The sequence below is a fragment of the Poromitra crassiceps genome (genome assembly GCF_964638095.1).
Source record: "Poromitra crassiceps genome assembly, chromosome: 10".
Classification (NCBI taxonomy): Eukaryota; Metazoa; Chordata; class Actinopteri; order Beryciformes; family Melamphaidae; genus Poromitra; species Poromitra crassiceps.
Genome location: NC_139631.1, coordinates 6,175,322 through 6,187,880, shown reverse-complemented (window position 1 = coordinate 6,187,880; position 12,559 = coordinate 6,175,322). Strand labels below are relative to the sequence as shown.

Sequence of the window (12,559 nt, the reverse complement as noted above, 5' to 3'; positions counted from 1 at the left end):
GCGAAGGCATGTGTTGCAGTACAAGTTTGGTCGCTGCTCCACCCTCATGGCATTTCCTAGTAGCTTATTGTACAGTAGAGAAAACCACATGAGAGTTTGTGTCCATCATGGAAGCCTGTCTCCATGGTTGCACATGGATGGACTGACAAGCAAGATGAGATGCCTCCTCTGTTTCTCCCAGGCTCTGAGTGATGCCTCCTCTGTCTCTCCCAGGCTCAGAGTGATGCCTCCTCTGTCTCTCCCAGGCTCAGAGTGATGCCTCCTCTGTCTCTCCCAGGCTCAGAGTGATGCCTCCTCTGTCTCTCCCAGGCTCAGAGTGATGCCTCCTCTGTCTCTCCCAGGCTCAGAGTGATGCCTCCTCTGTCTCTGCCAGGCTCTGAGTGATGCCTCCTCTGTCTCTCCCAGGCTCTGAGTGATGCCTCCTCTGTCTCTCCCAGGCTCTGAGTGATGCCTCCTCTGTCTCTCCCAGGCTCTGAGTGATGCCTCCTCTGTCTCTCTCCCAGGCTCAGAGTGATATCTCCTCTGTCTCTCCCAGGCTCTGAGTGATGCCTCCTCTGTCTCTCTGCCAGGCTCAGAGTGATGTCTCCTCTGTTTCTCTGCCAGGCTCAGAGTGATGCCTCCTCTGTCTCTCTCCCAGGCTCTGAGTGATGCCTCCTCTGTCTCTCTGCCAGGCTCAGAGTGATGCCTCCTCTGTTTCTCTGCCAGGCTCAGAGTGATGCCTCCTCTGTCTCTCCCAGGCTCTGAGTGATGCCTCCTCTGTCTCTCTCCCAGGCTCAGAGTGATGCCTCCTCTGTCTCTCTGCCAGGCTCTGAGTGATGCCTCCTCTGTCTCTCTGCCAGGCTCAGAGTGATGCCTCCTCTGTCTCTCTCCCAGGCTCTGAGTGATATCTCCTCTGTCTCTCTGCCAGGCTCTGAGTGATGCCTCCTCTGTCTCTCTCCCAGGCTCTGAGTGATATCTCCTCTGTCTCTCCCAGGCTCTGAGTGATATATCCTCTGTCTCTCCCAGGCTCAGAGTGATGCCTCCTCTGTTTCTCTCCCAGGCTCTGAGTGATATCTCCTCTGTCTCTCCCAGGCTCTGAGTGATATCTCCTCTGTCTCTCCCAGGCTCAGAGTGATATCTCCTCTGTCTCTCCCAGGCTCTGAGTGATATATCCTCTGTCTCTCCCAGGCTCAGAGTGATGCCTCCTCTGTTTCTCTCCCAGGCTCTGAGTGATATCTCCTCTGTCTCTCCCAGGCTCTGAGTGATATCTCCTCTGTCTCTCCCAGGCTCAGAGTGATGCCTCCTCTGTCTCTCCCAGGCTCAGAGTGATGCCTCCAATGTGATGGGACAGAAACCTTTTGACAACAAGTAATGGAAGCAAGGAAGAAGAATGTTTAGTGCATGTAACCTAGCACCCCCCCCCCCCAACTATCCTTATTTCACCTGTGTTCTTGCCATACCTCCATACCCCCCCCCCCCCCCCACACACACACACCTCTTTCCTTAATCTCCAAACTTCTCATCAAAAGAACACAACATGGCTTTTGAAGAGGACAACAGAAGCCAATGGCTGTAAAGTTTGAACTCTACATGTGCATTTGATCTATTGGTACATACTGTAAATGCATATACGACTTACACATGTGGTGAGTTCTATTTATTTATTGACTAATTCAATGAGTTATTTGCTGAGGAAAGCATTTGAATGGACAATTGCTGAAAACGGGGGAAGGATGTCCAATGAAAGCAGAATATAGCTTTGGAGATCTGTGGAGGTCTTTGTGAATGTGTTGGGGATTTGCCCCAGCCACGCCCCTCTGTTCTAAAATTGGACAAAATAAATTAGTAATAACGAAATTGCGAGGGGTAAATCTTGTCTATGCCTTAAAGTGCTTGATAAAGAACCATAAGGGGGAATTGCTGTGTTGGACAATTCATGGCTCTTGACCCTAATATTTTGTACATGTCCAACTCATCATTTTCCTCCAGCTTCATGTCTACAGGGATTCCCGTTGACCTAAAAGAAAAGTATTGTGGAGAAAAAGACAATATAATATGTGGCTATTTTTGGATGGTTTAAGAGATCGCTTAAAGGGAAACCCCAACACATTTTGTGATGGTGGCTTTGTGGGCATTGCTGTCTTAGTTTGTGCTACCAGGTGTCAAATGTGGCCTTAGGTTCAGACAAAGCTGTATCATGCAGCTGACAAAGCTGACATTGTGGCTATATATACCTGGAGAAATGTTGAGTGTATATAGAGCTTGCCCTGTCCAAATAATACACATTATGAAATGGTCAAATGTACATTCATGCCTGAATGGAGGAATTAATTGAAGATCAAAATCACATACCGGTAGATCATAATTTGACAATTTTTTTTATCATTTTCTTTTTGTTGCCTTTTTGTACAGTCCTTTTATTTTATATTATATTTTCCCCGTGTAATTCAGCAAACATAATTTGAATGTTTAACTCTTGAATTGTAAATATATTTAAAAACTTCAATGATAATTTTGTTTTGCCAGAGAGAGAGAGCTATATGTATGAATGTCATTACCGATTTATTAATTAAATGCATAATTATGTTAATAATAACAGGAAGTATAAGCTCAAGCTTCAGTGCTGACATCCTGCTGACCATAAGTTGCCCCCGTGGTAATGGAAGGCGTGGCGAGCGATGGCCGCGCGGGCCGGGCGTCGCTCCTCCGGGCAGTTTGCTGTTCATTGACATCCTCGGCTGTTCACAGTTCACATGAGACAGAAAGTAGTACTGAACACATAGTAGTGACTCACCCAGAGAGAGAAAGAGAGAGAGAGAGGGGTAGGGTAAAGAGAAAGAGATTAAAATTAGATTTTTCACCAGTTAGCTGAAATATTAAAATGTTACAGCTACAAGGGTCAGCTGTTGAAGAAGAAGAAAAAAAATCAATTGTGCCAGCTCTGCCATCTCACTTCCTCTCTCCTCCATGCTCTCTCTCTCTCTCCCTGGCTGGCCTGGCTCCGGCCCTGGCAGAGATCAAGCTGTTCCTCCTGCTTGTAAATACCTTCTTCTCTGTGTGTCCAGGCTATACTGTATGACATGTATGTATGTATGTATGACATTATCAAACTACTATGGATGTTAAATAACAAAGTGCTCATGTGATCACAAACTCCAGCGGCTCCCGTGTCCTTTGTCCTGAATGCATGTCACTGTTTGTTTATATGTGATGTTGAAGTTTCTCCTCACTGGATGGCCCACCAAAATAAGGGCAGCTTCACAAGACTTACTAACATGTTGATATTATGAGTATATATAGCCTATATATATATAGAGAGAGAGAGAGAGAGAGAGACACACACACACACACCACACATTTCTCTGAAGCTGCAATGATTCATTTTCCCCACTGGTTTCCATTGCAGTCACTGACTATGGTTCCTGGGGATGCAAATAGAATAGAAAAGAAGGTTACATTGTGTCCCATTGAGTCATCTGTCATCTTTTTAATCACGTGATTTGCCAGGTTTCAGGTTATAATTAAATCATTAAATAGAATTAGTAATATAATGTTGGATGCAGAGTCATGAAAAAACCTATGCATGATTGATTGATTGATTGATTGATTAAGGTGTCATGCACATATTGCTGTGCCCAGCCCACATGGGCTTTACAGGACACACAGAGAATACAGCAGTAAGAACAATGTATAAAGCAATACAATAAAAACGTCACAGCAACAGTACATTCAAAACAACATAAGACGCGAAGCAACACATTGCTCAGATTGCTCATGAATCAGTGTGATTGAAACAAAAAAATGTTCCCACAATAAATAGCTTGGTTTTGTGTGAGATGAGCGCCATCTACTGATTATGTGCTGTTGTTGCATAGACAAGCAAGACAGAACACATTCTTCCCAGTTCTGTGTTTTACATTTTTGATCAAGTTAAGTGTACATTTCATTACATTTTCTGGCATTATTACATTTTCAGGACATTATTACATTATTGGGTGCGACAAGCATAGAATGATAGATACCAATGGACAAGTGGAACTCTTTATATAATAAAGTAGTGTTACATTATATAGAGTCCGGCGGAAGTAAACACAGCTACAGTAGCTTTATGCGACAGCTCGTTCGGTTAGCTGAGTAGATAGCATCCCGTCTCTATAACTTCGGTGGAAATGTCTACAGTTCAGAGTTTGAAGACGTTCGTCAATGAGCGGCTAACCGCGGCTGCTGATGAAATATTGGGAGAGTTTGTTAAAACTATAGTGGTGTACGAGGAAGAGATCGACCGCCAGCGCAGGCTGCTGGATAGCGTGTTGAGGCCTGAGATAAAGCTACACAGAACAGGTGTGTAAACCCAGCCATCATGTTATCTATATAACGTTACATTGTTTACGAAACAAATGGGATTGTTCGCCGATATTATTGTGCAATGGTTTCACCCAGGTTTAAAAGCGGCCTGGTTTTGACTATCTTATGTCATTCTCAGTGGGTGACCGCAGAGGGCGCGCTTGTTGCTGGCTACAATGGGCTACAATGTAGTCTAGCTAGCCCGTTGTAGGCTACACCGTAGGCTACTGTGCGCTCACATAGGCCTTTTTCACAGCACACATTTGTGTCTAAAAGGCAGGGTAATCACAGGTGCAACGAAAACATTCATGAGTGTTTTCCAACCTCCAATCCATTTAGATGTCCCAGTGCCTTTTAGACACGAAATGACTGCTGTGGAAAAAGGCTAATTCTGCCAGCTGCTGTCAGTAAGTGTGACCAATACCAATAGGCTATTGTAGGCCTATTATGCCTATTCCAAAAGGTAGATAGATACGTAATGCAAATATCACTTAATTCTGCACAAATAAACACATTAGAAAATGTTAGTTCACAGTTTAATTCATAAACTGCAATAATCAAAAAAGGGTTGTTTGTCAAACCTGATTTGAACTTATATTTTAAGTAGGCCTATTTATATATATATTTTTTTACCTCATGTGACATTATGACAAGAACATAACCACTGTTTGAGCGATCACAGAGGAAGCAATGCATTTCATTCAGTGGCCACAGATTTCAGTGTAACACTGTCTGGGATTGACTCTTTTGAGTTAATACACTAATTCTGATTGGCAGAGCTGACTACAAACTTATGTGACTCAAATAATATAGTTAAAATACAGATTTATATTTGATCAAGTGTCCCTACTGTGTCCCTACCAGTATAATAAGAATATACTTTGTCCTCCCTCCTTCAGACCCTCCACAGCCACCTGCCGTTAAAGAGGAGGTTCGCCTTGACCAGCAGCACTGTAACCAGCAGAGGAACTTCAGTCTGGGTCAAGAAGATCCACAACCTCCTCCACAGATTAAAGAGGAACATGTGGAACTCTGCACCAGTCAGGAGGGAGAGCAGCCTTTACTGTGGGAGGAGGCTGATATCTTTAAGTTGACTCCTGCTTGTGATGGAAGAGACCACCGTGAACATCAGTCTCTGCATGCAGATCCTTACCAAACTCAGAGTGTAGCAGATGAGATGAGAGGTTGGCTAGACCCTCTAGCATCTGAATGTGACAGAGAGGTCTCTGCAGTATCAGAACCAGACAGTGATCGCCAGCTCTTCTCTAACAACTGTCATGTAGCTGAGAGCCAAGCGTACAACACATCGAGCTGTCATGTAGCTGAGAGCCAAGCGTACAACACCAGCTTTGGGAACGCAGGATCAACAAGCAGTACTGGACTGAAACCACACAAGAAAACCCACAACAGATCCAACACAAGGTACAAGACGTTCAGCTGCAGAATTTGCAGGAAGACATTCAGTTCTCAGTGGAACCTTGACATGCACGTAAGAACCCACACTGGCGAGAAGCCTTTCAGATGTGACACTTGTGGGAAAACGTTTAACCACAAATTCCACTTCAACACTCACATGAGAAGATGGCACGCTGTCATCCACACAGGTGAGGAGTCGTACACCTGCACCATCTGTGGGAAAAGCCTGAGCTGTGCGAGGAATTTGAAGAAGCACATGACGACCCACACAGGGGAGAAACCCTACAGCTGCGTCTACTGCGGGAAGACCTTTGCCCACAGTACCTATCTCACAAACCATCTCCGAGTGCACACAGGGGAGAAACCTTACGAATGTCGTCTGTGCGGGAAAGGTTTTGCTCTGCGCTTCACTTTGACAAAACACATCAGAACGCACACAGGAGAAAAGCCCTACAAGTGCAGCACGTGTGGGAAAGAGTTCACTACCAGGCAAATCCTAAAACAACACTTGATGACCCATACGGGGCAGAGCCGGCGCGACGGGTGGGCATTCGGTACCAATGCCGGTCCAAATGGACTTTTATGCCCCCCCAAAACGACTGAGTCCACTCATTAACGTTCCACTGTTTAGTATCACTGTTTTGCTCAGAGACGTAGATCAGATCAGATAGCACGGTACTACTGTAGCAGTGCTGAGATTTCCAAGTGTCAGTGAGCATGTCATTGCCAGCTGATTCACTGTGCAGTTTGTCATGTATGGTGCGCCTGTGAGTGGCGGAGAGTTTGTCTCACCCGCGAGCAAGCAGAGTTTGTTTCAATTTGAAAGTGATGTATACATTCGTGGTAAAATGGACACATTTCTTATTATGATTAAAAAAGAAAATCCGCCTAACGTTACTTTTCAATATGTAGGCATAGTGGACGGGTCTGAAAGGCGAACAGGGAGAGACTTGATAATCACCATGTTGCTGCCAGACCACCAAACGACTGTCCCTGCAACAACCTGCAGTTAGAAAGCTCATTTTCAGTGTATCTGCGGTGCAGTGGGTTAAGCAAGACTGAACCATAAACTATGGTCCCTGTACTGGACTAGACTGAACCATGTCCCTGTACTGAACTAGACTGAACCATGTCCCTGTACTGGACTAGACGGAACCATGTCCCTGTACTGGACTAGTAAAAGAATGTGTCACACACCACATTTGAACCTGAATGTAATCGCAGGTGAATTCATGAACGTTAGTAACACTTTCCATGAGTGAAAAACCAGCCCCATTTTTAATAGCAGCTGTGTGGGCTGGAGTGATGTGTTGTTGATTGACTTTATTTGAAGTTACTGTGTGTGATTGTATGCTTTCTTTGCTTGTGTCAGAATATGACAGTAGCCTGGCTTAATATAATATGCCTCTGAGCCAGTTCTTTATGGGTGTAACATTAAGTTCCTAGCAGCAGTGTCTACTGTATATACTATACTATAGCAGTGTCTAGAGCAGTGGTTCTCAAATGGGGGTCCGGGGACCCCCAGGGGTCTGTGGCACTTTGCCAAGGGGTCCACGAAAAGTTTTCAGGAAAATAAAAAATAAAAACTTTGTTGTTGTTGCAAAAGCTTCATAGTTCACAGAAAATATGTTATGCTTTAAATCTAAAATTGTTCATGGATTACAACATTCTAATCTAACAAACCTATCAATTTAAAAGTCAAGCATGTTACCATGGAAACAATTAAGCTTAGCCCAAAATCACAAATCAGAATGAGCGGGTCCCCGGTATATATTTTTTCTTGTAAGGGGTCCTTGGCTGAAAAACATTTGAGAACCTCTGGTCTAGAGTGTGCAATTTGCCTATATATGTCCATGTGAGTCTTTTTAATAAATAATTCTGATTGCATTGATTATTATTCCCGTGCATCTCATGGTGTGTGTGTGTGTGTGCTTTACGATAGATACGATTCTACACTCAAATCAACAACCGCAGAAATCTCACCATAGCCTAATGTTTCTATGTACGTTTCTATGTGAATCTCCCATCCAGAGGGGAGAGACTGGTCTTGACAGGCGTCATCACTGTTGGTTTACAAACCCCCTCTATCTTGCACACTATGACGTCACGTGAAATATTCAGTATTTGCATATAAATGAGTACGGATGCACGATATATTGGCAATCATATCGGTATCGGCCAATGTTAGTAATTTTTTAATATATCGGTATCGGTCCAATGTTGCAATGTTAGTATCGGTTATCGTATCCGGGAAAAATGTTCATATTGAGAGGAAACAATGTGGTAAATCGATGAGTTTTGGGCTTTTCCAAGTGTTTACATTTGTTTTGCAGTATCTACAACATTTGATTATCATACTGTAGAACGTTTTTACACAGATCATATCGACATCGGTTATCAGCCATAATAGCGATGTTAATATCGGTATTGACCAAAATGTTGATATCGGTGCATCCCTAGTTTTGAGGATCTCGTTCATAATACCACCCCTCTCACACACACACACACACACACACACACACACACACAAAGTTTCCAAATCCAGAAGGTGTCTCAAATTCCCTCTTATCAGTGAGTGGGTTGAAGGATTAGGCAACATGGAACATGTCATGTTGTTGAGATAAAGGTGAGATGATCGTGTGAAGGTGTCTAGTCTCATCTCTTACCTCACACCTGTCCTTCCTTTTCCAATGAAGTCGCCCCCCTCACCTCCACCTACTCGTAATACGCTGCAACATGTAGCCTAGAGCTGACACATAAGCCTTTCTTTATCCAGGAAGTTCATTTGAGGTTCCAAGGGTGAGTGATTTGGGATGAACATGCATAAACAGGCCAGTAGGGCGTACTGGTAGCCTGGTAAGAGAAGAGAATTCAGCTTGTTTCCTCCAGGAGGTCACGGGTTTGAATCCTGAACTGACTGAGGAATTCTGAGCGCCGGGGAAAGTGAATGAGAAATCCACAGGTGCCTTTAAGCAAGGCACTTAACCCCCAACATTTGCTCCAATCCAGTTGAGCTTCTCAGGTGTCGACAGCATCAGACTGTGGTTCTACTGGACAGCGCCTCCCAGGTGTGAATGGTGTAACTACTGGACAATTAACGATAACATGTTTTCTGTGGACTGTTCTTGGTTCTAAAGCAAATTTTCCCATGGCTATGTGCCAGGACTGTATTACAACAGTCCCAATGTTGTGAAATCATTTCTCACTTTACTTCCAGTTGTACCTCTATACTATAACACTTATTACTCAATGACAAACTATAACATTTTAATTCATATTGCACTTGGCTTTATATGGCTTTATTTTTTATGGCTTTATTATTGCACCTCGCTCCCAATTTCCCCTCGGGGATCAATAAAGTTTCTGATTTCTGATTTCTCAATGTGTATCTGTGTCCTCTGGTGTGTGTGTGTGTGTGTGGGGGGGGGGGGGGGGGGCAGACCAAAGACAACAAACTGTAGGTGTGATCTGGCTCCAAGTTCCAGAGAAACAAGACTATATCAATATGTATATGACTTTCATCAACACAGAACAATAGATATGTCCAGGATTGGGAAACACACTTTATTTGAAAGATAACAATCAAAGAAACCAAATGGAACAAAGGAACTAGTTCTGCCCTGAGGGATACTGTAGAAAGCATCCAAGTTGTTTTTGGTAGTATTTCACACACACGCACGCACGCACGCACACACACACACACAGCCGGAATAAGCACTTTTAGTTTGATCCACCCCCACCCTTCGACTTGGACTATTCCATTCAGGCCCTTTGGTTAATGCAATGGTCGAGGGGTGATACATTGAATTCACTTTACACTAAAGTACTATGAACTTGGACTATTCTGTTCAGGCTCTTTGATTGTTGTTGCCATGGTGGTCGATGGTGATTGACTTTGGTTCACTCCCTGGCAGCGTGGTGTTCCCTGCAAACACACACACACACACACACAGGCACGTCAGACACTCAAGTCAAAACATCACAACTTTGTAGTGAAGTTCCAACCTAAGAAATAGATGTTTCTTTAAAGGTGCTAGACAGTATTGTGCACTAACAGTCTATTCACACTTTGGCTTCTGTCCAGCCTCCTGACTCAGAGCCCAGTGTTGCTGTTGTGGTTTCACAGTTCAGTGACTGCTGTTCATCTCAGCTTCTCACTGTGGTTAACCACCAAACAACCATGACTCATTTGTGATCATATCTACATGGAGGTTTCCTGCTCTTTTTACATCTTCAAAATTACATATTTTCCTTAATTTCTAGACTTGAAAATTGCAAATTGCAAAAAACTTGCAAATTGATCGGCAGCTATAGGTCACTACACTCTGGCAGAGGATGATTCATCAAAGAGCAAATACGATCATGTGAAAATTTTGAAATTTGATTCCAAATGCTCACTACTGCCCCCAGAAGAAGATTGTGGGAACAACAGGTAACTGAGGTGGAAAAGTAAATATTTGATTATAAGTGCTGCTTGGTGGACCATATGTTGTATGTTGAATTTACCAGTGGACACTAATAATTAAAAATGTCTTCATTTATGTGTTGTGAGGTTACTATCCTCGCAAAAGCAATCTTCCAGATCTCACCATGGAGTTTGATGTGATGTTTCCTCCCATACAAAGACAGAGAGGGAACTCACAGCCATTGCCAAATTGCCAATACATTTTAAAATTTGACATATTATTGGAACATGCGTTCATTCTGATGAGAAACGTTTAACTATATTTTGGCATAGGGTTTACATGATGTACGTTGGAGGGGCAATGCATCAGAACAGCTGAAGAAAAAGGTACCTTGAACTTGTCTTTCTTGCATCGTTTCTTCACTTTATCCATGTAGGTGATCATCTTGATGACCCACTGGCTGTTGGCAGGTGTACAAAGACGTTTTCCCCCTCTAGCATGAAAACTGCAAGTAATCACATCATCAAAGTGAAGGTAAGACTCAAACCAGGATTTAAATTATATTATTCATTGGAGCAACTATCTTTCTCCTGAGTAACATCATCCACTATGTAGACCAGGGTTCAAACTGAGAGTGGGGGTGCAGTTGGTTGGAGGCGGGTGGTTTGGGCAAACTCACACATGTTCATGGGCCAGACTACTCCACTATTTGATATATGTGACTTCAGCACTTTTATAATTTATTTTATTTTACAAGTAACTTTTATAATAAACACTTCCACTTCCATATCTTATAGATTTTTTTTGCATAACCAGCTACTAAACCATGAATAAAGATTGCTGCGAGGTTGTTCACGTAGTATAATTGATACCATAATGAGCAAAGAGAGAGACTTGGGACTCAGTTCAAACCCTGATGTAAACACGGACAGATTTCTGTTAGCCAGTGACATCATCATCATCCATCTCATTAACCAATGGTAAACTTACATCACTGCATCAAGCGAGCAGCCTTGTCCGCTGATCTGGCGGTGGTAGTTTATGATCCAATGTTTTATGCCCTTCCCAAATGGAACATCACTGACCCTCAGACAGCAGTCTGGGAGTGTCTGAGCCACTGTCACTAAGAGACAGAAAGGAAATCAGTTCAGTTACATCCAAAACTTGATTTTCCTGGATTTTACTTAGAAAACACAAAATAAAAACACACAAGTCACCACAAAATATAAGTCAAAAAGCAATTGATAAGACTTTTGTCTTGTCTGTTAAAAACAAAATTCTAAATTCATGCAAAACAGAAATTCACAGGTAAATGATTGTGTGTGGTTTGTTTTCTTTCTTTGTCTCTCTGTTTCTTCCAATCTAATCCATGTCTGTTGAGTCCCTAATCATATCAGCCTATCTACAGTAGCTTGCTTTTTCAAAATAGCCTACACAATAGCTATAGTCAAGTCGAGTCAAGTCAAGTTTATTTGTATAGCTCTAATTCACAAGCATGTCTCAGAGGACCTCCTTTATATAGCCTATAAGCATGTGGGCAAAATTTGTTTGTTCTCTGTTCTCTGTTTCAATTATTGTCCCAGAGGCATTGTGACATCACAAATTATGTAATCAGTGATATCATAAGTCACTGATGATGTCATCAGTGATGTCATAAGACACTAACGATGTCATCAGTGATGTCATAAGACACTGACGATGTCATCAGTGATGTCATAAGACTGATGGATGTAAACTTAAGGGGCACACACACACACACACACACACACACACACACACACACATGTAAACTTAAGGGCAATAACATTTTGTGAGCAACACACACACACACACACACACACACACACACACACACACACACACACACACACACACACACACACCCACACCACATCAATAGATGGGACGGCACGGTGGCTCAGTGGTTAACACTGTTGCCTCACAGCAAGAAGGTCCCGGGTTCGAACCCCGGTCCGTCCCATGTCCTTTCTGTGTGGAGTTTGCATGTTCTCCCCGTGTCCGTGTGGGTTTTCTCCGGGTGCTCCGGTTTCCTCCCACCATCAAAGAAAGACATGTATGTTAGGGTTAATACTCCTGTCAGTGCCCCTGACCAAGGTACTGGCAAAATAGCTGGAGTTGGTCCCCGGGCGCTGCACAGTGGCTGCCCACTGCTCCTACTTCTAGGAAGGTTCCTAGTAGAGGATGGGTCAAATGCAGAGGATGAATTTCCCCAAGGGGATAAATAAAGGATAACTTAGAGCAGGCGAGGCCACGCAGCAGCCGAGCTGTGGGCGAGGCTGCGTATGTGAGCTGCAGGGCGGGTGAACCCGCGCAATGGGCGAGCATAGGAATTGAGCGAGCATAGCTAGTGTTGTGTTAAAGGCATTGTAGGAGCCATTCATGTCACTGTCTGT

At 43.4% G+C, this 12,559-nt stretch overlaps 1 protein-coding gene across 1 annotated transcript; it reads left to right on the top strand.

The window, feature by feature from the left end:
- Nucleotides 1–4,077: 4,077 nt before the first annotated feature.
- On the top strand, nt 4,078–7,593 carry LOC310783459 (uncharacterized protein). Its single transcript, XM_083644324.1, has 2 exons — nt 4,078–4,320; nt 5,223–7,593. The coding sequence occupies exons 1-2, from the start codon at nt 4,149–4,151 to the stop codon at nt 6,353–6,355; spliced, it is 1,305 nt and encodes a 434-aa protein (XP_083500450.1). The 5' UTR covers nt 4,078–4,148; the 3' UTR covers nt 6,356–7,593.
- Nucleotides 7,594–12,559: the final 4,966 nt, after the last annotated feature.